This window comes from Polypterus senegalus, chromosome 7, assembly GCF_016835505.1.
Source record: "Polypterus senegalus isolate Bchr_013 chromosome 7, ASM1683550v1, whole genome shotgun sequence".
In the NCBI taxonomy this organism is placed as follows: Eukaryota; Metazoa; Chordata; class Cladistia; order Polypteriformes; family Polypteridae; genus Polypterus; species Polypterus senegalus.
Genome location: NC_053160.1, coordinates 29,808,746 through 29,834,867, shown reverse-complemented (window position 1 = coordinate 29,834,867; position 26,122 = coordinate 29,808,746). Strand labels below are relative to the sequence as shown.

The 26,122-nt window shown below is 39.9% G+C and overlaps 1 protein-coding gene across 2 annotated transcripts in view; it reads left to right on the top strand.

The window, feature by feature from the left end:
* The first annotated feature begins 23,789 nt into the window (after nt 1–23,789).
* iqgap2 (IQ motif containing GTPase activating protein 2) overlaps nt 23,790–26,122 on the top strand; it is a 225,485-nt gene continuing 223,152 nt past the window's right edge. Inside the window, exon 1 of one of the 2 annotated variants that reach the window (XM_039758410.1) lies at nt 23,790–23,808. In XM_039758410.1, the coding sequence (XP_039614344.1) occupies nt 23,805–23,808 (4 nt within the window). In that variant the 5' untranslated portion in view covers nt 23,790–23,804. The other variant, XM_039758409.1, reaches the window with a different exon arrangement.

The window sequence follows — 26,122 nt, the reverse complement described above, 5'->3', positions numbered from 1 at the left end:
TTGTGCGTGCAAATCACAGTAACTGAGCAGATTGTGAAATACTCAGACCGGCCCGTCTGACAACAACAACCATGCAACGCTCAAAATTGCTAAAATCACCTTTCTTTCCCATTCTGACATTTAGTTTGGAGTTCACGAGATTGTCTTGACCAGGACCACACCCCTAAATGCATTGAAGCAACTGCCATGTGATTGGTTGATTAGATAATTGCATTAATGAGAAATTGAACAGGTGTTCCTAATAATCCTTTAGGTGAGTGTATATATATATATATATATATATATATATATACATATATATATATATATATATATATATATATATATATATATATATATATATATATATATATATATATATAAACTGCTCAACAAAATTAAAGGAACACTTTGAAAACACATCAGATCTCAATGGGAAAAAGAAATCCTCCTGGATATCTATACTGATATAGACTGGGTAATGTGTTAGGAACGAAAGGATGCCACATCGTTTGATGAATATGAAAATGATCAACCTACAGAGCCCTGAATTCAAAGACGCCCCAAAAATCAGAGTGAAAAAATTATGTGGCAGGCTAGTCCATTTTGCCAAAATTTAATTGCAGCAACTCAAAATTGTACGCAGCACTTTGTATGGCCCCTGTGTTCTTGTATACATGCCTGACAACATTGGTGCATGCTTCTAATGAGATGACAGATGGTATTGTGGGGGATCTCCTCCCAGATCTGGACCAGGGCATCACTGAGCTCCTGGACAGTCTGAGGTGCAACCTGGTGGCATTGGATGGACCAAAACATAATGTCCCAGAGGTGTTCTATTGGATTTAGGTTAGGAAAGTGTGGTGGCCAGTCAATGGTATCAATTCCTTCATCCTCCAGGAACTGCCTGCATACTCTCACCACATGAGGCCAGGAATTGTCGTGCACCAGGAGCCACTGTACCAGCATAGGGTCTGACAATGGGTCCAAGGATTTCATCCTGATACCTAATGGCAGCCAAGGTGCCTGTAGCGGTCTGTGTGACCCTCCATGGATATGCCTCCCCAGACAATCATTAACCCACCACCAAACTGCTCATGCTGAATGATGTTACAGGCAGCATAATGTTCTCCATGGCTTCTCCAGACCCTTTCACTTCTGTCACGTGCTCAGGGTGAACCTGCTCTCATCTGTAAAAAGCACAGGGCACCAGTGGTGCATCTGCCAATTCTGGTATTCTATGGCGAATGCCAATCGAGCTGCATGCTGCTGGGCAGTGAGCTCAGGGTCCATTAGAGGACATGGGGCCCCTGGGTCACCCTCATGAAGTCTTTCTGGTTGTTTGGTCAGATACATTCACACCAGTGGCCTGCTGGAGGTCATTTTGTAGGGCTCTGGCAGTGCTCATCCTGTTCCTCCTTGCCCAAAGGAGCAGATACTGGTCCTGCTGATGGGTTATTGACCTTTTATGGTCCTCTCCAGCTCTCCTAGAGTAACTGCTTGTCTCCTAGAATCTCCTCCTCCATGCCCTTGAGACTGTGCAGGGAGACACAGCAAACCTTCTGGCAATGACACGTATTGATGTGCCATCCTGGAGAAGTTGAACTACCTGTGCAACCTCTGTAGGGTCCAGGTATCGCCTCATGCTACCAGTAGTGACACTGACTGTAGCCAAATGCAAAACTAGTGAAGAAACAGTCAGAAAAGATGAGGAGGGAAAAATGTCAGTGGCCTCCACCTGTTAAACCATTCCTGTTTTGGGGGTCATCTCATTGTTGCCCCTCTAGTGCATCTGTTGTTAATTTCATTAACACCACAGCAGCTGAAACTGATTAACAACCCCTCTGCTACTTAACTGACCACATTAATATCCCATAAGTTTCATTGACTTTATGCTATACTCTGATTAAAAAGTGTTCCTTTAATTCTTTTGAGCATATATATATATAGCACACCTGACGAAGACTATGCAACTGAAACTTTTCAGTGTGGAAATAACCTTTAACCTTTTTAGGTGCATTCACCATTAATTTGTGAAACACCTATTTCAAATACTAATGTCAGTCTATGTGTCTGTCCCTGTGTCTGTCCACATGAAACAAGTCTGTCCCATCCAATGGAGCTATTTTGTGGAGGTGTGGCACACTTATTCTTCAAAGAAATCTGACAAGACAGTTCAACTTTCATTGAGATATTTTGAGCAGATTGTGCTGTATGAAGTTTTAACATTTTTTAATTTACCATTGAAAAGCATTGATGAATTTTCAAACTTGCCCTTCTTAAAATTGGGAAACAATCTGTACGATGTCAACTAGGAATGAGTTTGCTGTTTCAATTTTACCTTGGGAGTGGTTGCTTGAACTTGATAATTTTGTATTTTTCCATCTTTTACTCATGTAAGTGAGTCAAATGATAGGCAGAAGGTTTTGACTAGGGCCTTTAATTAGCTGTGCAAATTTCATCTCTGTTAGTCATTTGTATAAAATTTTAACTAATACAATTATTATGAACTGTTACTAAGCCTCCTCTATTCTATTTCTCTTCTCAGCGTCCTGCTGTGGTACCTCCAGGCTGGCTGTTTTCCTGTCAATTTAAAACACACCTGAGATACTTGGAGCCTTGAAATCAGAGGTTGAAAAGATTCTGTTGCCATATTAAATGGTCCAGCACATACTCTACTGTGAAACTGAGGGTGGTTTGGGGTGGCTGGCCATTTGGCCAAGGTCTCCAGGATTCTGACAGTGTCTGACTTCATCTGTTACAGCTGATCATGGACCACCCAGAGGTTTTTTTTCCAGGGGCTGCTGCTTACTGGAGGTTTTGTTTTCCTCTCCTCCATTATCAAATGATCAAAGCTAAATGAGAATGCAAATAGACATTTATTGATAGCTTTAATATATGTTAATCAGTTTGGAAGTGCTTTGTTTTACTGTGTGTTTAAAAAATCTCTGTACATGCATTATGCAATTAGTAATTTGTAAAGCTTGCAATTGCATTTACCTGTAAACTTGTTACAGCACTCTGAACCTGCACTGACAAAGAGTGCTATAGAAAAAATAAGAGTTGAATGATCTCTGGGGTGTAAGGTGACCCATGAAATCTACAACTCAGATTTTCTTTCAAAGAATTAGACAGAAGGGGCTGATTTTAGACTGTCTGTTCTGGCCAAAGTCATTCTAATGTAGAATTCTCCTCGATTTTGTTACAGTTGCAGTTGTTGTTTTGCTATATAAAAATCAAGAATGTCAGAATTCCCTTCTTTTTCTGTGCAGCTCTCAAGTCATCTGTATCTTTCATCCTTTCAGGTCAAAAAATATTTTTTGGAAATTAAAGGCTGACCTTTAATACACAATTAAGAGCTTGGTAAATCATTTAGATTTTTAGGGTGTTTTAGGCCACTTTGTAAATTAGCAGTTGGGAAGAAAAATGCACAGTTTTGACAACAGAGTTGAAAATGGTCCTGCTGTTATAATTAGCTCTCATGTCAAAAAGTGCGATCTTGCCCTTTAATAATGGACAAACATGTTGTCTGACTACAAACGATGTAATAACTAATGCAACAACAGAATAAGCCTGATGTGGCTACAGTAGTCTCATGAGGAGAACGACACACTGGAAACACAATGCTTTCAAGCCTCAAGCAACATATGTCTACCCATCAAGCCAAGACCAGGCCCCTACACTATTTTCTCTTTCATCCTTACAAATTATTTCTAACTCTAAACTGAAACCAAATCCACAAAAGAATAAAAGACTTTGTTGTTTCCTCCAATTGCAAGCCAGCTTTTGGAGTGCTGCTATCTTTAGAAATGCATTGTATTTTGTTTTTTAAATTAAAGCTGCCTCAAGCCACATATCTGCACAAGAATGTGTGTTGGTGGGGGTTGTGTGTGGGGGGTGTCATTTTGCCTGATTAAGTTCTTCATTTTCCATGCAATATGTGCTGGGTGAGTGGAGGAGAGGTTTTCTTTCTATGCATATTTTATTTATATGTGGAGAATCTATTTATATATGTGTTAGCGATATGATAACAAGGTCTACTCTATTGTAAACTATGGATGAATGGTCATAGGTGGATTTACTGAATAATTCCAAAATAATAACTCTTTTACAGGGAAGCATGCTTGTAATATTTTCTTACAGCTCCAGTGGTCACTTAGTTCTTGTCACAACCCATTTACTGCCTGTGTAGAATTTATTCTTTCGGTGTCTGTTTGGGTTTTCACCAGGTACTCCCAAGTGCCATAGACCTGTAGGTTAAAATAAAAAAATATCCATCCATTGTACAACCCCATCTATTCAGACAAGGGTCAAGGAGAAGCTGGAGTCTATTCCAGATAGTATTGTCTAAACACGGTGCCAGCCCTCGATAGAGCAAACATATAAATAATATATTAGGGGCCAAAATAAGCACTGTCAATCCAGCTAACCTGCGTGTCCTTTTGAATGTGGGAGGAAACTGGGGCAAACACACCAACACAGAGAGAAAACACAAACTCAATGAAAGGAGCATGCATGTCTTCTTGTTGTGAGGCAATAGCATTGTCATTGCACCACTGTGCAACACACAGAAGTCATCCCCATCAGTAAACCACTTACGTCCATTCATACAACACTATGAAGAAGTTGTTTTTCAGTGTGCAATCTGAAGATGTGGATCAATACTAAATAATATTTGTGGCCTGAAAAATGAATATATTCTATGAGTTTTAAGGCTTTCGTTGTCATGTTGGTTAGAGTAGGCTATCTTTTTTTAAAATTAAAAAAAATGCTTCACTTTAGGACACAATTTAATTTGGCAAATGGATAAATATGAAGGTTGTAAAGAAATAACTCTGATTTGAAAAAAATGAAGTAATCTTTAACAGCAAAATGATAATGGTGTCACACACATGCACTTGGGGGACAACTTATGGGGTCATCGAACGATAATTAAACCCTGAGCTGAGGGTTGGCATTGTTGCCTAATGATTCTCCACTTTTCTCTTCAACAGATCGGACAAACAACAATGACAGCACTTCCAGGTCCCTATCCACCATGTCTTCCTCTTAAATGGGTTCCACTGCCATCTGGGAGCAGTCTGATTTTTAACTTGTGTTCGGAAAGATGTCCTTTCAGCTAATGTTTTTATTTTTTTTCATCAAATATGGGGTTTGTGTTACATCGCTCCAACTCTTTATGATATCTATCTTATCGTTTTTCCACAACGGATATGGCTGAAAGTGAATTTTGCTGGTTGATAGTAACACCTTTGGAACAAGGTGATTAGAAATCAACAGTTACAGTATGTTAGGCTGAATGACTATTCCCTTCAAGATATTTGTTATATCTTTCAGCAGTGCTCAGAAGGAGTTGAGAAGGCAAATACAATGATAGATTATATTTGAAAAACGTTTGACATTAAATCAAAGGTTGTTATGTTTGGTCTTTTTAATGATACTGCAGCCAGGGTTGTGCAGTTGTAGTCACCATGCTTCACTTTAGAACTGAATTTAATGAAGAAGAATAATAAGCTCACTGTGCAAATTATTAGAACTCCTGTACACCTGCTTATCCATGCAATTATCTAATCAGCCATGTGGCAGCAACACAATACATAAAATCATGTAGATGCAGATCAGGAGCTCCAATTATTGTTCACATCAAACACCAAAATGGAGAAACAACGTACTGTAGATCTCAGTGATTTCCACTGTGTCATGATTGTTTGTGCCAGATAGGCTAGTTTGAGTACTTCTGTAATTACTGCTTTCCTGGGATTTTCACGCACAACAGTCAAAATGGTGCAAAAAAAAAAACACTTCATGAGTGGCGGTTCTGTGGATAGAATTGTCATGTCGATGAGAGAGGTCAGAGGCCAGACTGGTTTGAGAGTCCATGTCCATGTTGTACAACTATAGTAAACAGAAAAGAATCTCAGAATGAACTTTGAAACAGATGGGCTACAACAGCAGAAGACCACATAGGCTAAGAACAGAAACCTGAGTCTACAGTGGGCACTGGCTCACCAAAACTGGAGAGCTGAAGAATGAAAAAATGTATCTTAGTTTGATGAAATTGATTTTTGCTGAGGCACACAGATGGTAGGATCAGTACTTGGTGCCAACAGCATGAATCCATGCAACTGACCTGTCTTGTGTCAACAGTCCTGGATGCTGGTGCTAGTGTAGTGAAGGGGGGAATGTTTCCTCTGCATACTTCAGGCCCATTCATGCAATTCAATAATCACTTGGATGCCTAAGCCTATTTGTGCTTTGTTGCTGACGAAGTACATCACTTCATGGCCACAATTTACTCATCTTCTAATGGTTACTTCCAGCTTGATAATGTACCATGTCACAAAGCAAAAGTCATCTCAAGCTGATTTCATACATAACATAACAATAACTTAAGTGTCGTGCAGTGGCTATCCCCACCTTTGGGATGTGGTTGAAAAGGACAATGTGCAGCTGACAAATGTGCAGACATTGTGTGATTTAATCTTGAAGGAATGTTTCCAACATCTTGTGGAATCCATGCCATGAAGAACTGAGGCTGTTTTGAGAGCAAAAGGAGGCCCTACCCATCTACCAGTATAGTGTTGTTAATAATTTCTTGTTGTTGTATATACAGTACTTTTACCATGCTTGCAAGGAATAATTAACTCAAAAAATACCTAACTTTAACCTTCAAGTAAAATTTTCAACACCTTGTACAAGATTAACTTTCAGATTAATGAAAGAAATATCAAGAAAGTCAAAGTCAGTAGATGAGTGCAGAAAGAGGTGACTACATAGAAGTATTCAGAAAATATACCTGATATTGTTTAATTTCTTGAGAAACAGAAAACATGAAGTCACTGCTGGAAGATTGTTTAACACAAAATAAATCTGGCTATATGTATTCACAGAACACTTACTTGTAAAGTAATACAAAGGAAAAATGTAAGGCCACCAATCCATTGTCACACCCTTGCTATACAAAGGTGTTACCTTCTTTAAGGTTATACTGACCATTAAATGTAGTACATAAAACAATTGTTTGCCATTTTCCTTTTGTTATCCTGTTTTTCTAATATCAGATTCTCATGTGATTTGCAAATTGTTTGCACTGGCGCCCTTTATGAAAGGTCCTGTATAAGCTGAAGATTGAATTTTTCACTTAGTAATTATTGTGGCTAACTTGGTTTTAGAGCCATAAAAAGCAAATGAATGCAAATGATTTATAACTGTAAATTGTATTACAGCAAAACAAAATATTTGTCTTACTTGTGCAACATTTTGACGCAGTGGCCCATACACTTTGTGACCAACATAAGTCCAATTTGACATACGGCCAAATGACCGATCCCAAATGGAGCCATAAGTTGGCTCTTGACTGCATTTTTATAAAACTAAGTTAAAAGGAGTATATAGTATTTGCCTGCAATGTAGCATAATTGGAGCATTTTTTTCTGATTCATTTTCACTTTTGAATTTTGAGGAAGATGAATACTGTTAAGTTACAGGTGGCACAGGTATTAGAACAGTAGGAAAATATGTTGTTTGAGATGTGACAGACATTTTGTTTGATGATATCAAAAGCCTTGGCATTAACATTCAGAAGATTGAAATTGGACTGTATATAGACTGGTTAATTGTAACATCTTGTGAACGATAGGGGGCGCTCTTGCTCCCTTGAACCCCTGTCCACGACTCCAGACACCAGGTAAAAGTCCAAATGTTGACTTTATTTTTCTTCCACAGTGCACAAAGCACACTCTCCACCACAATACTCATATAAATCACAATAATAACAAATAACCAATCCTCCAGCTCCCAGACGCGTTGCCACCCTTCCACCCAGCTCAGCTCATTGTCTGGGAGTTTCCATAGTCCTTTTATACTCCCTGACCTGGAGGTGTTTCTGCCCAACAGTCCACAAGTCCTTATTCCTTCCGGGTCAGGGTAAATAGTCCTTTTTTCAACCCGGAAGTCCATCGCTCTTCCTATGACGAACCTCTGGGTCACAGGGCACGAAGAAGCCCTCGGTCCTCCCTGCAGCTCCCTCCTGTGGCCCCCACGGCATCCAGCAGGGCTTTGCATAAAAACTCCATTGTCCATGATGCCCTGCTGGTCTTCTGGGGACCTCCATGCTGCAAGGAGGGCTCCACCTGGCGGCTTGGGGGTATTGGCCGGGATAAATGGCCGGCCATCATTCACAATCTATATATCCTGGCCAGGGAGGTTAATGGGTTATTACATGGATGAGAGGCCCTGGAGGAACGTTGGACAGATTTGCTGGCTGGGCTGAAAGATAACTCTTCATAGCCGGTACAAAATAACTTGGGAGTGGTTCCATCCACCATGTGCTAGGTGGCAGTGGCCCTTAAATGAGAACCCAGTCGGGACACCTGCAGGGGTGCTAGGGAAATAGAGGAAATGGAATCCAGAAGTGAAGCCCTGTAGAGGTGACTTGGGATTAGTAGTGGGCGCTGTCAGGGGAGGACCACCCTACTTTGTCTGTGGTTCGGAAGTACTTCCTAGTGGAGACCGAATGGCACCTGTAGCATTCCCGGGTCAAGCATAAAAGGAAGCCCGCTGCCTCCCAACTCTGACTCGTCCAAAACTCAGTGGAGGTAGAGAAGGAGGATGGTGCTTGTGAGGAGAATAAAAACCCTTTTATTTTATTCTACAAACGTGTGGTACTTTACTGTGCAAAGGCTTTATAGGAGTTAGCCACTTCTACCTTTTGTCATAGAAACACAATCAAACAGACTTAAATATCTGGAGAAATATCAGCCAATTTAAAAAGAGTGTCAGCAATGGTGACAGGTCAGTGGCCCTACTAGTGGAAGTTTGTACTGAAATGCACCTATCCTGGTAAACTAGCTGGTCCTAATGGTCCTATTTTAACTTTCTGCTTTCTTTTTTAAGCTATGTCTGTGTCTGTGTGTGTGTATGTCTCTCTCTCTCTTTCTCTCTTCCAAAGGGTTTTGTTATCTGAAAGATTATTATAAATGCTACATGTGGGCCTTGGCTAGTGTCTCAAGTTGTGTCTTCTCTTGAAGGAGTACAGATTTATCACTAAGGTTTCTCATTGTTGCCCTGGCCTCTTTCTATGTTGAAGTGAAAGTGTTTTCTCATAACAAAGCTATGATGAACATCTTTATGACACTTTGCATAGATGTCAGGCCTTCAGTTTGAGTGAATTTATGCTTACATAAGTATACCAGGAATTTCACCCTGACATACTTTGATAACTTACTGCATGCATAATTGAAATATATAAATATTTTTTTCTAGATGTCTCCCATGTTTAAATGATAAAATTGTTGCTAAAATTAAAATAAAACTATTTCAACAACAATGTTTGTATTATAGCAAAGTATTGGGGTCTAGTCTTAGTATACTGTATTTCACGATCACACATTCATATAGTGTAAGAAAAGAGGTACTGTGTAACCATTTATCAAAGTTCATACAAGAAATTTTGGCAGGGAAGAACAGAAATAAAAATTCAAAAGTGTAGCCTTGTGTAGATGGCCTATGCAGTAGTAGTATTGGTGTAAATCTGTTCTCTATTCTTTAAGTGCTTTTATGATATTTGCAAAGACATATTTTAGTCAATTTCTGCTTGTTTGAAAACAGGTGAATCTGATTAACCCATCTGAAAACATGCTGTTCATAACATGAATAAATACAATTGTGCACAAACACGGTACTAGGTGGTGCAGTTGTTACTGCTGCTACCGTTTTAGCAAGGAGACCGGGTTCACGTCCAGGGTCCTTTCTGCGTGGCATCTGATGTTCTCCATATGTGGTTTCCATGGCATACTCTGGTTTCCTTCCTACTGTTCAAAGACTTGCATGTTAGGTGAACTGGCCCTAGTATGTGTGTGTGTGTGTGTGTTTGTCCTGCGATGGACTGACACCCTGTCCAGGGTTTCATTCCTGCCTTGTGCCATATGCTAGCTGGGATAGGCTCTAGCTTCCCACGACCCTGGTCTGGATTAAGCGGGTTAGAAAATGACATGACAAACAAGGTACTGTAAATTGGAGTGGCATACACAGTAAATTAATGTAAGGTTTGTTTTACATATACTGTTATAAGATGCTTACAAATAAAACTACAACTCAAAGAAACAAACTAAGAAATAGATTCCAAGAAAACAAACTTTGATGAACCTGCACAAGTAAACATAAAATTATCTTACGTAAGAATAGATTTAAATCTACACTCCTCTAATCAAAGATCATTTATGATGACTCAAAATCCAATGCTCTGTCAAAAGAGGCTCTGTGTTAACTTGAAGCTATGAAGGTTTATGAATCCCTTATTTTAGACAAAGAACGTATGGTTTTGCAATTCTGCTGTGTGTTATTAGTGAATGCACGTGTTAAATTGAATAAAATAGGAACCAGTCATGAGCCACATGCAGTAAGATGTGCGACACTTCCTAATTTGTACAGTACACCGCTGGCATTTCCTGCTTCAGAGAGAATAAGAAAGGAGGCGTAAGCATGTGCTCAGCTCCATAGTGCAAAACCAGGCTACTCCTACAAACCACATTTAAAACTCTCTGATATAAATCACATTTGAAATGAACTGAATAACATAACACAACACACTTAAACCTCCTTAATCCAATTCAGGAATATGTGGAGGCTGGAGCCTATTTTGGCAGTCACTGACTCGAGGCAGGAACAAACCAGTTCATTGCAAGTTCCACTCATTCACACACCTACAGTCTGAGGAGGTACATTTGGAATTACCAGTTAATATAACATGGACATATTTGTGGGCTGCATAAGTAAAATCATATGATAGAGAGAAAATCTCATGCACACATGGGGAGAACATTCAATCTCGAACCAGGCAATGTTAGATGATTAGCTGTATTATATGGAGCACTATTTTCCAAAGGGTTCTCCACCATTTCTTGCCTCCTGGAGGCTGTGCTGTATCTTCTAATGTACATGTCTTTGTGGTGAGCAGGTGCACACCTTGTAAATGACCTTATATTGCACACACAACTGCAGGTTCACAAAAGCACATTGCATCCACAATTTTCTTTGCGAAAGAAAAAGACTTTACTGTTGAATGCAATTAGCATTATGTAGATGCATTTAATTAGGTAGTCTCAGAAATGCTAAATAAGCTCAGCAAACTTATTTGAGAATAGCCATTTGAGGGTAAGTCCAGAGAGCACTCGATGCAGACTACTACAAACATTCCCTGGTTTAAGGGAGTGTAACCATATGGACTCTGGAAAAAATTCTGGACAGAAGTGGTCTCAGCAGGGCTTTTTGATTCAAAGGGAATGAGGAGAGTCAAGACAAATGCTTAATAAAGGGAAGAAAAGTCCTCATCAAGATAAAGAAACTGATAGTAGAAATAATAAATTAATGCTCAGTGTGCAGTGGTACATTTAACAAAATTATGGTGTAGCCATACCAACTTTTTCTTAATGTATGCAAAATTCTCTAATGTTAACTTTAACTTATTTTTCTAATGACTAGTGAAATGTGCAACTCCAAGCAGCTTTCGCATCACAAAAATCAAAGGGGCACTAGTGTGTTGTCTGTCTAGATTGACATCAAATCATTGTGAAACTTTCTGACATCTTCATCATCAAAAAAATAAAGCAAAATAGATTTAAATGTTAAGTAAACTGAGAGCCTCTCAGTTACTTGCTGCCATGAAATTCATTGTCTATAAACTGCCTAAATTGAAACAGCTAACACCGTACAGCCAGGTGTTCTTGAACAATGCAAAGCTGGTAAACAACTGAAAAAATGAATTTCTAAGTAACATTTCTTTCTGCCTCACTCCTCAACTTTTCTTTAAAATGGCATCATTTTGCTTAGTGAAAGGTGTGTTCCTAAGGCTTCCTTTGTTGTTTTTTCTCAAATTTAACACTTTTGAGCCATTCCCGTCAGCAATAGCTAAAGATCAAGATATCACTCAGACCTATCAGCATAATATCTAATGGTTGATTGCATTCCTGATGTGGAAATGCTTTTGTTTAAATTACAGACGCTAAATTTAAGGGAAAAAAGCTAATGTGCAAATGTAAAAAAAAAGAAAAAAGCTGGATTTGATTTTAATGTTGAGAGTGCAGGACTGGGGCAGAAGCCTTCAAGCCCCATTACTGAACTGAACATTTCAGGCTGCACACGTGTACAGACACCCAAGTGTAGATCTGGAACACTGCACGGCTAACTGGACCAGGCCAGTGAGACAGAGACAGACTTGCGGCGCCTGGCAGAAAGAATTTCACATAATACACTATAAAGTACCATTTTATTACATAAGAAATTACATTGAACATATCATAGGAATTGGAAAAAAAAGCTTTAAGATGACAGTGCCACATGAGATTTTGGGTATTAAACTATATAAGAAGTGGGATTTCGGGGTGTAGTGTTTAGATTCGTTTAAAAACTGGTTGATACAGGAAGCAGAGGGTGATGGTGTGAGGAACCTCATCAGAATTGGCCAATGTTAAAAGTGGGGTCCCTCAGGTGTCAGTGCTAGGTCGGCTGCTATTTTAAATACATAGAAATGATTTGGATTGGAATATAAGTAACAAGCTGGTTAAGTTTGCGGATGATACCAAGCTAGGGGGATTGGCAGATAATTTCAGATCCATTAAATCATTACAGAGGGACTTGGACAGCATACAGGCGTGGGCAGATTTGTGACAGAATAATTAAAAACAATATTTTAAATACACAATGGGAGGTCTGAAAGTACACCTAATGAAAAGAACTTAGGAATCGCAGTGGACTCAACAGTATCAACTGCCAGACAGTGTTTAGAAGCCATTAAGAAGGCAAACAGAATGTCAGGTTATATAGCGCCCTGATGTGTAGAGTAGAAGACAGGTTATGCTGAAGCTTTATAATGCACTGGTGAGGCCTCATCTGCAGTACTGTGTTGTGTGTAGGCCAGAAAAACGACATAGCAGTGCTTGAAAAAGTCCTGAGAAGAGCGACAAGGCTGATTCCAGGACTACAGGGGATGAATTACGAAGAAAGATTAAAAGAGCTGAGCCTTTGCAGTTTAAACAAAAAAATATTAAGAGAAGACATGATTGAAGTGTTTAAAATTATAAAGGAAATTAGTATAGTGGACTGAGACTGTAATTTTAAAATGAATTCATCAGGAACACAGGGATACAGCTGGAAACCTGTTAAGGGTACATTTTGCACAAACATTAGGAAGTTTTTCTTTACATAGAGACCCACTGACACATGGTTTAAGCTATCAAGTAGGGTGGTAGACAATAGGACTTTCAGAACTAGACTTGATATTATGTTGCAGTGGATAAGACTTAGTGGATAGGATTGGCAAGCTTTGTTGGGCTAGATGACCTGTTCTTGTCTAGACGGTTGTAATGTTATTAGGATTTCAATAATAAGTTAAATTACTGAGTCAAGCTTAGTATTTAATTTGGACAACATCTGTTGGGGCTGTATCTCACTGGTCCTTACTGCAAAATTGCCACTGTTGGTGTGGTACTTGTAAGGTGAGCAAGAAGAGGAAAACCCAGAAACACAGCAATGTTTTTGTTTTGTTCGGTTTCTTTTGTATTTTTCTCTTAATTGTGGTTCCTTGTAACCATATAATGGAAAAAACAGGTTTAGAGAACAGGTTGACTGGCATTTAATTAAATAACTTTAAGGATTGTTGGGCAATACCAGCTGAAAACAACCTATTCCCAGATGACTACAACCTGTTCTGAAGGCAAAGTAAGCATGATCTTATTATTAGGTAGGTGTGCTGAATAAAGTTGGCACTGATTACGGAATGGAAATATAGTCCTAGGAGCACCCATTTTAAATATTATCAACAGACTTTTACTAACACAGCTCCTAATGAGCTAAAAGTGTCAATTGTCAGACTACTATCAGTTTCTTTATTACATCTTGCCTGAAGAAGGGGCCTGAGTTGCCTTGAAAGCTTGTATATTGTAATCTTTTTAGTTAGCCAATAAAAGGTGTCATTTTGCTTAGCTTTTCTCTACAGACTACTACTGAAAATTTTACAGCCAAAACCAAACAGACCAATTAATTATTGACCAATTTCAAATGTGCCTTTTCTTTCAAAAGTTGAAAAGTAAATAACCTCAGAGCTGTAGCCTTGTCTTAAAATTACAACTTACATAAAAAGTTCTAGTCTGGCTCAAGCACCGTATAAAGTACAGAAACAGCATTCATTTATGTTGTCAATAACATGCTAATGTCTTCTGATAAAGACAATACAATAGTTATTATGTTGTTAAAATTAAGTGCATCTTTTTGCTCTACTGAGAGCTCTTTTCTATTCACACACACTTCAAAATTATGTTGGGCTCTCAGGCACCTTTCATACCTGGTTTAGTTCACATCAAATTAATTTCAGTACTTGCATTAATACAATCGTAGTGCTTGGTCTTTACATTCTGAAGTTAGATATGGTGTTCTCGGGACTTGATACTGGCACTGTTACTGAGATACATATGCAAGTTAGAAAATAAAATAATCACTTTTACTCATATGTACTTGGCTATATCATTCCTTCACACCAAATGTGATTTCTCTAATTTCTTCTTAATTAATTGTGTTGGTGCATTAAAAATTTGGAAGAGCAATAACAATTCATCTTTTAATACAGACAAAACAGAGATTTTATTAAATGATGGAAATAATACAGGCAGCGTACTTCGTCACCTTGTAAATGATTTGAACTAAAAAATGCATTAACTTAATCAGAAAGCAATCAAGGCATTATGTTTTTTTACCATTACAATACTGCCTTAAACTTGAATTTTACTGCTAAAAAATGGCAACATTGGGATGTTTTCTCAGTATGTGGTATATGTTAAACACAATTTATCTGTTGTGGAGGATGGCCGGCCGTTTATCCCGGCCAATACCCCCAAGCCGCCAGGTGGAGCCCTCCTTGCAGCATGAAGGTCCCCAGAAGACCAGCAGGGCATCATGGACAATGTGGTTTTTATGCACAATCCTGCTGGATGCCATGGGGGCCACAAGAGGGAGCTGCAGGGAGGACTGAGGACTTCTTTGTGCCCTATGACCCGGAAGTTCGTCATAGGAAGAGCAACGGGCTTCCGGGTTGAAGAGAAAGCTTTTACCTGACCCGGAAGTGATTGAGAATCACATGGACTGGGGATTGGGAACACTTCCGGGTCAGGAGATATAAAAGGACTGTGGAAGCTCCCACAGCTGAGCTGAGCTGGGTGGAAGGGTGGCAACGCGTCTGGGAGCTGGAGGATTGGTTTATAGTGATTATTGTGTGTGTTTATGAGTATTGTGGAGGAGAGGGTGTTTTGTACACTGTGGCGAATTAATAAAGTCAACTTGAGGACTTTTACCTGGTGTTTGGAGTCGTGGACAGGGGTTCAAAGGAGCGACAGCACCCCCTATCTACCACACTGTTCATTTCTAGTGAATCTGATTACTATAATATACTCAGAAAGCTGCACGGAGCATTACTAGAACTAGGACATGTAACTCTAATTCATAGGTCTTTACAATGGCTTCCAGTGATGTTTAGTGCTGATTTCAAAATCCTTCTTCCTACTTATAAAACTTTAAATATTGTGGACTCTACTGCAGTTAATACAATTAGTCATTGTATATGTGAGAATGTACATTAAAATTTCAGGATGCTGGTGTCCTTAAACATACAATGGCCAATAAACTACTATGAGAGGATGATCTTTAACTGCAGGGCACCAAAGTTGTGGAACAATCTGAACTCTTGTTATATTACATCAGTCTCAGCGTTACAATTCAGGTTGAAGTCTTACTAGTTTAGTCTATTATACCCTGATTAGAGGTGCTGATTTGCTGTTCGCATTGTAACTCTGTCTGTTAGTCATTTGCACAAAAATCCCAGCACAGCAATCATTGTAAATGTTTACTGACCTTTCTCTATTTCGTTTCACTTCTTCTGCTGTGTTGCCAGGCTGCTGATCCAGCCCATGGGATGCGACACCAGAGATACTGGGAGATTTGAGATCAACAATGAAAAAAAGTAATCTTCTTTTTACTTTGTCCAGCAGATACACGATATAGATAGACAGAATGACCAAGAGGGTAGTGGGTGGCCAGTTGGGCTATGTCACAAGAAATGTGACTTATAAAAACAATAGACTCACACAAGGGTTCATTTTAGCTAGTAATGCTGTTAACTGGGATTTTTGCTTTTAGGTTTGTGAACTGGATATCTTATTTATAATGGATGTTATTTTGTGAAGACTTTTTTGAAAATCAAACTGAAATTTCCATGTTTTACCATTGTTCAGTGTAGTTTGAGTGTTCAAGTATGTTCATTTTGTAAAGTCTGTAGTTTACTGTTAATAGATTACAATTGTAAATTTGTGCAAGCACTCTCATCCTATGCTGAGGCCTAGGTCTAGGGGGTGCCTTAGCCAGGATAAGTCCTCCTACCCATGCTGTTGGGTTTTCTGTCACATAATTGGATTTTGGGATTTTATTTCACCACCACCCCTACCTTAGTATTTCAGATACCCCCTCCCCTTACCATTTTGCTGTGATGCCAGAGCTGCCTGTACTTTGTGGAGAGTTCTATACAATAATGAATTATATTGAACTAAAATGCTTTGTCACTATGTAGCACACTGAGATCATTGTAAGTACATCAGTGCACCCTCAAAGGTTCAGATTTAATCAAATTTGAAAAGATTTAGTCAGCCATGAATTTTGTTAACTTCTTTCTCAATTCAGTGCTGTGAGTAATCAGAACTTGCTCTGGTATCACCAAGTACAAGATAAGAATCAATCCTGGGTGGGATGGCTACCCAATGCAAAGCGTGCCTTCATGCACAAACACACCCTCATTCAAACTTAGTTTAAAGTTATTGATTAACCTAACACATATGTAATGTAAAAAACCAACACAGAGACGGAAAGAAAGTGCAAACTCCACAAACTTAGTAACTGGGGCTGAATGAAAACCCTAGAATCTGAAGTAGTAAGGCAGCGATGCTAAACACTGAAAAAACAGACCCTGCCCCCTCGAACTTGCAAAGTATTTATCTCAATAGCATGACAAGTCTGAGGAAACATTTGTTAAGCTAGCAGAACAAAAATCACAAAATAAAAGCGTTAATTTACAGATGGCCAAGTTGGCTGAAACAAAAACCTGCTGTCACTGCATCCCGCCAGCACCAACACTGACCGCCCCCACACTCCGTCATCAATCATGATTGTTTTGTACCAGCAGGCATATCCAGCATTGCTTGTGGTGGAATAAAGTATAGGTGTGGTGACTAAATCCCCCCTGGGGAAAACATTTTGTTCAAAACCGAAATTTCACTGACTAAACTGACTATAAGAAGCAACCTGTACCAAGGCCAAGAAAAGTCTCATGGAGACTTCCCTAATGAAGCATAGCTTTTGTCAGTGAAAGAGGAAAACTTTTGGAATGAAACATAGCCTATGGTCTATCACTGTACAAATGAGGAATCCGTGCTAAATTTATTGAAGAAAAGTTCAAGAGTGTGGATCTGCATACCAGGCAAACACACATCTTTATATATTAGATGATACTAAAAGATAGATAGATAGATAGATAGATAGATAGATAGATAGATAGATAGATAGATAGATAGATAGATAGATAGATAGATAGATAGATAGATAGAATTTGCTTGTCCCGAGCGGGAAATCTGGCTTTTACAGAAGCACACTAAATAAATAAATAAATAAATAAATACACAACAGAATAACCAAACAAAAGAAAAACTTCTGACTTGGCAGTCACTGTCAAAGTGAGGCGTTATAAGAGTGTATGATACTAGTATAACTAATACCATTGCAAAGAGTAACATTCTAAAATGTACAAATTCTGATTTGTATGTTGCTGTCTTGGTTAGCACTGTTACCTTAAATAAATGGTGTTCTGGGTTTAAATCCCATGTCTGGCTGCTGTTTATGTGAAGTCTGCATGACATCCCTGTGTGTGCAGGAATTCTTTTTCTAGCTACTATAATATTCTTCTCAGATCCCAAACACGTACAGTACAAGTCTTTTCCCAGTTCTAAACTGGTCCCATATGGATGAGTCCCAATGATGAACTGGCATTCCATCCTGCTTTGCTAGAGCTGGAATAGGCTCTAGACCAGGTGTGTGAAATTCAGACCCTGGAGGGTTAGAGTGACTGCAGGTATTTGTCCTAATCACTTTCTTAATAAGTAACCCATTATTTTTGTTAAATGAACATGCAGTATTATGTTACCTTGATTTTAATTATCTAACATTTGAATTGATTTATTTTTATTTCTACAACAGTCAAACAACGATAAAATGCAAAGTGAGCCAATAAACGATCAGACTAACTTAATTCATTTTGCACCTATGGAGTCAAAGAAATAAGTGAAGGTCTGAAATACATTTGGTGATGATCTCAGGAAAAAGAAAAGCAACAGTTTTGGAAATGTCAGGTGAGGCGGGACACCATAGAATTAATACGTGTTTTATTAAATTTGTAGGAGTGAAAATGGTAGCCAACCAGGAACTGAATTTGAAACTCCTGAGTCAAGTCGATGTCACATTATGCAGCTTTTAGGGTGGGGCATGTTAGACTTTCCAAATGCAGTTTCTGATCTCGTTGTCGGACCATGTCAACTCAAATGACTGAAAATTGCTGGACATGTCTAATTTACTTACCAACATGTCATGCTCGCTCCTGTTTTCTGACAGCCAACAGCATGCTACCTAACAGAGCTGGTGCTGTAGAAAGGGTTAACAGCTATGGCAAGTTCAGCCATACTCTTGGCCCCTTTTTCTTTTTTTCATTCTGACATGGTATGTAATACATGAGACATTCGACAGATGACCTTCTCTTCTTTTTTTGAAGTCCAAATACAGCTGCATTCATCATTCCTCGTTGTTGTTTTAAATGCTTTATACTTCTGGATGAGCATTCATTGGTTGTCAACTCTGTTTGATTTTGATGGAGAAAGTTGTGGACTAGTTGAATTGAGTCACTGGATATGTTGCATTACCCGACAATACAACCAACTGCACTGTAACAATAATATGGAATCAAGTTCATCAACTTATGTAATATTTATTATGTACAACAATAAATGTTCAGTAAAATTAACAGGAGATTGAACTAAGTCACATATATATAAATTGCTAAGGGTTGTGTCTGTATGTCACGCAATAGCTCACAAACCACAAGGGACATAGGACCTTGATCTTGGTCATACTCAAAAGCTTACGACATAGTACATGCTGTTAAAGCAAAAAATGAGACTAGTAGCAAACCAGGGCAATTATCTGGGTGTGTTTCTTAAGGCAAACTGATCAAGAAGGTGAGAGTGCAGAAAGAAAAATAGAAGAGTAGTGGCATCTGCTGAGCATGATGCAAATTGCAGAAGCCGATTGCATGACTGGAAGAATAGGAATGACAGCTCCATCCTCCACTGGTCACAACTTTCTTGCGCTTGCCAGCTACTGGGGCTGGAACCTTGATCTTGTGAGGACCAGTTTGTTTTCTAGTAATATTAAATTTGAAACTAAACACATTTGGTCAAATGAAGTAAATAAGCTGCATAGACAGATTGATGCAGGGGTGTCTCAATGACTCTGTGCACATTGACCTTTACAGATCTATTGTGGAGTGTGTGTGTGTAAGTATGTTCATTACTTTATCTTCATCATTCAGCATATGCTATGGACGGGGTAAGAAACTTCAATTCTTATCTTCTATTACAAATTTCTTTGAGTGTGTGAGTATGTGTTTGTGTGTACATGTGCCTGTATAAATAAATATCTCAAAAACTACTCATCCAAAAATTTTGCTAACAAACAGGACTGGTACCATGACTAAATGGAGCAGACTGAAAAAATCCTTGTTAAATTAAAAACGTCCTATGGCAGAAATAGTTATAGTTATACATAGGTCAAAATGGACCAAAAACAATAGAACCTGGAGCCTGTAACAAGGAAACCAGGATACAACTTGCTTGAAGAAGACAAATCAGTTTTTTCAGAAGTTAACGTTAAACATAGGTCTCAACATTCAGGAAGGATATCTTGGAAACTACTTGTTCTAAAATGTTCTGTCTTTGATGGGATGTATTCATCCCGGAATTTTACACAACACAAAAAATGTATAATTTCTTACGGAAATTGCAATTTTAAGAAGTTAAAATCCATTTTACTTAATTCAATATTGAATTTTTCATCCCAGCACCATCCCACCTCCATACTTCCCTTACACGTGGAAGTAAAAACATTAAAAAAAAAAACATACGATTAAATACAATCATCCTTAAACACTGGTAGCTGTAACTTTTTTTCTGCCCTTGGCAAAAGTGAATATGTCATGCCCAAACCACAGACTATTAAAAGCTATTGGTATACATATTACTGCAGACCAAAAATGTAGTGATTGGGGGTTGGGGTTTGGTCGGAAATTCTTCTTTAGGTTTTTGTATGAAAAGCACACAGATGTCAGATTGAAGAGCTATGGGGATCCCCTTGGATTTTTCAAATGTCTTGCAAGTTGTACATGGATGTCAGATTGATGAGCGAGGGGCTGGAGGGGTGTCCTTGATGTTTCACAGTTGTACATGCATGTAAGATCGAAGGGCAGGGGGCATGACAGGGAAAATCAGGGGCTGGGCACAAAAAATTGTCCATAACCACATGTCCTGACGCCAATATCTATGTCAATTGCAGATGATAAAATGCCTCCCCTTGAAAACTTTTCTGCCCTAAGAAATCGCCTAATTTAATTATATGACAGAAGACAGAAGTTTGGAACGTTAGTATTCCACAGGGGGAAATTGTTTTTTTTTTTAGAAAAGCCCTTTTGATACATAAAAGAAAAGTAAATATATACACACACACACAATATGGTCTTAACAGACTCCAGAATGACAAAAAAGAAAGAAAATTAAAAACAAAGAAAACCACTTCCTTGGCAGTCACAGTGAGTGTAGGCATATTGCTGTTGATATAAGGGAGCCCCCATAGCATTTCTTGACACAATTTTGCTGAATGATTTGTTGGCTGAAAGTACTCAGTGTTAGTGTGTCAGAGAGAGAGAGAGAGAGAGAGAGAGATTTGCAGCATTGTTCATATCGGTACTCAGTTTGCTAGTAACTCCAGGAGGTCCAGTGTGCGTCCCATCACTGAGCCTTCCCTTTTAAATAGCTTTTTAATTCAGGAGGCCTCTCTTGAAGTGATGTTACCACTCGAGCACACTACAGCATTGAATATTGCACTGCCAATCACAGAGTTGTAGAAGATGTGTACCCTACCGGTCAAATTTTTTAGGATACCTCAGTTTTTCTTCAAATTTAATCAGTTGAAATGCAATGAATGATGTAAAATGGTGAAAAGTTAAACTGCCAGTGGTTTGAATATAAAGTTTATGCTAGCAATAAATGAAAAAAAGGAAATCTTCTTATATAATATGCTACCGTGGCTGTTCATTTGTCTGTCCAGGATTTTAAATCACCTGTAGCTCACAAACCGTTTCACCTTTTGACTTGAAATTTGGTACACATATACTATGTGACGTCTACTATCCGCTTTCGGGGTGATGATTTTTATTACTCTTTTTATTTTTATTTTATTTTATTGTAGAATCAACTCTCTGCGGCGCGCAGCAGGGCGGCCGTGCCGTGCATGCATATGGGTGCTGTTCTCATTCCCTACCACCTTCGCTAATAATTCTTGAGGCAGATTGAAGACTTAAGTGCCAGCTTAAGTGAAAAATTAAAGAAAACGTACTAAGTAATTGTAACACAAAAACTAGCTTAATCAGTTTTAACGCGAAAAGATGCCGACAAAAGAAGAGAAGCAGTGGGCCGCTAAGGTGGAGAAAAGAAGAGCTGCTCAGGAAGCAGCAAGCGCATCAATCTCTGAGCAAACAAATGCTAAACAGAGGCAGAGTATGAAAACTAGGAATGCTCAAGTCAAGTGTATTAACTGCACGTTATTGTGCAGTACGCCGTTACTGGTTTTAGAATAATACGAAAGGGCCTTCTTCAGGGAACAACTAATAGTTTACAACCTACAGATGTTCTGCAGCAGTTAAAGTAAATTAAGTCTTGTAAGTTGAAGCAAACAATTTGCACAGGTATCCCAGCTTCTGTTGATTACTTAGAAACCCTCTGCCTGTCTTAAAGCAGAACATGGAACAGACTGTTACTACATCCTCTGACGTACTACTTGGACAATATTACACCGTATAAAGTTGTAAATTCCAAATACAAAGGCAACTGGAAATTGGAAGAAACTCTGATAGGAAGAGATCTGGCAGACCCAAAGTCACAACCCAATCAGAAGACAAGTTTCTGAGGGTCACCAGCTTGCGTGACAGGTGGCTCACAGCACAACAACTTCAAGCACAGCTATTTGGTGGTAGAAAAAAGCAAGACTCGGTTTCTACTGTGAAGAGGAGACTTGGTGCTGCAGGCTTGAGAGGGCAAGTGGCAGTAAGAAAGCCATTCATTAACGGACAAAATTAGGCCTTGAAATACCGACTATGGACTACTGCAGACTGAAAGAAAGTCTTAATGACTGATGAATCAAAATTTGAAATGTTCGGTTCATCACGCAGGGTGTTTGTATGCCATTGAGTTGGTGAAAGGATGGTTCCTCAGTGTGTGACACCAACTGTCAAACGTTGAGGAGGAAGTGTTATGGTCTGGGGTTCTTTTGCTGGAGGCAGAGTTTGTGACTTGCACAGGGTGACTGGCACGCTGAATCAAATGTGTTGCAGCAGTTTGGCTGTTATACCAGAAAAAGGTGGCTACTTTGATGACTCAAAAATTTGAATAAAATGTACACTTAATGATTCCTTCACTTATTCTATTTATCTGATATTGTTAATTTACTTTTGACCGGTAGTATATGTCACTACCCACATTAAAGGGATGCAGTGTCCTTGGGAAAAAGAGCCTGCTCTGCAGGGCCATCTTAACAGCATTATAGGCTCCGGGGAAAAACAGTGCACCAGGGGTCCCTACCTGCACAACCACTCAGCAACTCACAACAGTGTGCCCATACGTTAAGACGGCCCTGCTGTTCTGCCCTTTCTTATATAGCTCCTGTGTGTTATGAGACCAGTCCAGCCTGTCACTTGTGTGCCACATGTTCTCTTTTACAAAAACATTTTTATTGATCATGTGGTGATGCAGTGGTTATAAATGTTGACTCACTACTCCCGGCACTTTGGTTCAATTGATGGGCTGGTTACTATCTGTGTGGAGTGTGTAAATATTTTTGAGATCACCCCAGAAAAATGTAGCTTGGGCTGATTGGAGTCTCTTATTTAGTCTTGTATAAGTATGTGAACGTACTCTGCAATAGAGCTGGCTCTTACCCGAGATGTTGTACACAGCATTTAATAATAAAATGACAGATATGATCAACATTCCCCAGTCCCCATACACGTCTTTCACTCCTTTGCAGCATTTTGGAGAGTGCTTGATGAGAATGCGTGGGCCCTATGACTTTCTTTTAAAGACTTCTGCAGAAACTTTAAAAAGTACATTCGGTGGTTTAAAAATATACCCATCCACGATGATACTTTTCATTATAATACTTGACCATAAAAAGGAAGCAAAAAGAACTCATAAATGAGTGTAACATGTTAATTGGCTACCTGCAAACAGCATGCAGACGAGGCGTTTAAAACCGCATGTCGTGATGCCTACTAAAACCGCAGCTGTCACATGGGCCATCTCCTTCCCGCCCGTGAGGAGAAGACGGCAAATAAATAAACGAAGATGGTAATCTACCTGGGTGTCATGTCGCGCCATCGGCCACAAGGTGTCGCACCCAGAGGAAACGGCTGAGCAGTCATGCGTGAGTAGCTAACGGGCTGATAGAGGAAACGGGCAGGGGAGTGTGGAAAGTTAGTAAAGGTACAGGGCAAGCTGTCGGGCGAGACAGTGGGAAGGGAAAGGAAAGAAAAGGAGGGGGCTGACCGAAGCAGCGGCCAAAGCTGTCCACTGGGATTACAAGCACGCGCCGAAGTGTGGCTGCGTTCAAACGAGAGGCGGAATTTATAAATATATATATACGCACATCCAAAGTCAGCGTCGAAGTCCAGCTGCTGTCATTCATTCGCGAGGAAGTTTGTCCTGCGCTGGAGGAGCTCAAACAGGATGTACTACGAGGAGAGCTCGAGTTTGCTGCGACCGCGCTATGGATGTAAGTGCGCGTTACTTATTATTATTTTTGAATCAAAGAAAAATACGCGCTAGGATTCTTATTCAAGAGATATGGAGAGGCACGCTAGGAATAATGCGCGGTGGTTGAAGCTAGAAGCATAGCGCACTGCTATTTGGGGTTGTTGGACGAGCCATTTGGCGTGTGTGTGTCGGGGCGAGGGAAAGGGGTGGTGGTGGTGGCGGCGACAGCAGTTTACAGGTGACCGCTGGCGGCAGGGCGGGCTGAGCAGCACAGTCGCTGCAGTGTTTTCCGGGTTTGCAGGGTTTAACGAAAGGGCTGAGTAACTTAAAGCGAAAGGGTGTGGAAGCTGCGGGCGGCTGGATGGCAAGTCAGTCCCGTTGCTTTGCACAGGTGCTTTCGGGCGTGTCTTTGGAATCGATAAAACGGTGCAGCGAACCGAGCGCCACCAAGTTGCAGCTTGGAGGCCCTTTTCTGTTTTTCTTCCCCGCCTCCTTACCTCTTTTTTTTTTTTTGTATGGCTAATTTGCGGTTAGATTATCGCGCCAAGGTCACTCCGTTTCTTTTATGTGTTTGACTGTAATTGGTGGGTTGTGTGCATTTTTTTTTTTCTGCCTGGTGTTAAGATGTAGGTGTTAGCGCGTAACCGGAATACAAGTGTGCTGTGACGGGCGGGGCAAGAAAGCACTTATCGGTTAGTTAAATCCGTTTTAAGACATGGCCGAAAGTTAATTATCTGCACACACGTGGGTGTTTAAGTTTAGATTTTTTTTTGTTTTATTTAAATCAAACTGTTTGTATGTTTTTGCTAATTTAATTAAAATACTAACACAGTAGTTGCTCTGCAACTTCACGAGTCAGGGGACTTGATTTGAATTCATCAGAATGAAAAACTGAGTTTTAAAGATGTACAGGACATCTTAAGTCGAGTTCGGGAGCATGCGCTGATTGCATTGCGTTGCCACACCCACCTCACGACTAACCACCCGGAATGGGACCCGAATGCAGGCGTGCAACGAGTGACACCGCAGCACCACACTGGAAAAGTATGTGTGGGCGTGTTGTATTTTTGTTTTTATTCTTCTTACAGTGGCTGGAGTGCCAAACCTGCCACCAACCCCCACGTTTTCCCTTAAAGTTTGAGGACCTCCTTGCAGGGCTGGACGCAGGTTAACGTCATACCCAGGATGGAGCAATTGCAGGTTAAGGACTTTGCTCAGGAGCCCAACAGAGTAGAGTCACATCTGGCGTTGACGGGATTCGAGCCATAGACTCTAAATATGACCTGCCTAAGCATATGTTTTGATGGACTGACATCTGGTCGTGTGCCCGATTATGCAGGATGGGCATTCCATGACCCTACAATCGAATTCTGGCTGAATGTACATGATATGCCATACATGGCATAGCTAAAGCTTTGAGGAAAAAAATACCAGAAACATAAACAAATGGTGCAAAAACATCTCGCCGACAATTTAAAGTGGTTTACGTTTTTGTAGGCACCACATGGGATGCACGGGCATCCCAACTAGGAGAGGGATAATAGTTCTTTACCTGACCAAGGGAGAGAGAGGTGCCAGATACAAAAGGGACTTCTTGGGTGGATGGATGGACATCCCGAGTAGGAAAGAAGATTCCTTACCTGGGTGGGAAGACCCAGGCAAATGCATAGGCATCCTGACTGAATATATTTCAGGAAATTTCCTGCTTATGAAGAAAAGGAAGAACCGGGAAGAACTGTCTCTGAGATGGTTTTATACTACTCCAGTAGCTAGATGGCAGCAGCTCTTGATAATTGTGCCCAGCAGGGAATGCCGGGAATTGTAGTCTGGCAACACAGCCCTGCTAGAGTCCATGGGTGCTGCAAGAGGGACTTCTGTGTGATGTGGAAGTGCTTCCAGGGGCCAACAGCTGTGGCACCAAAAGTACTCCCAGGTCCTCAATAAAAGGGACTTCATTCCCTTGTCCAGGTGAGTTGATGTTGGGA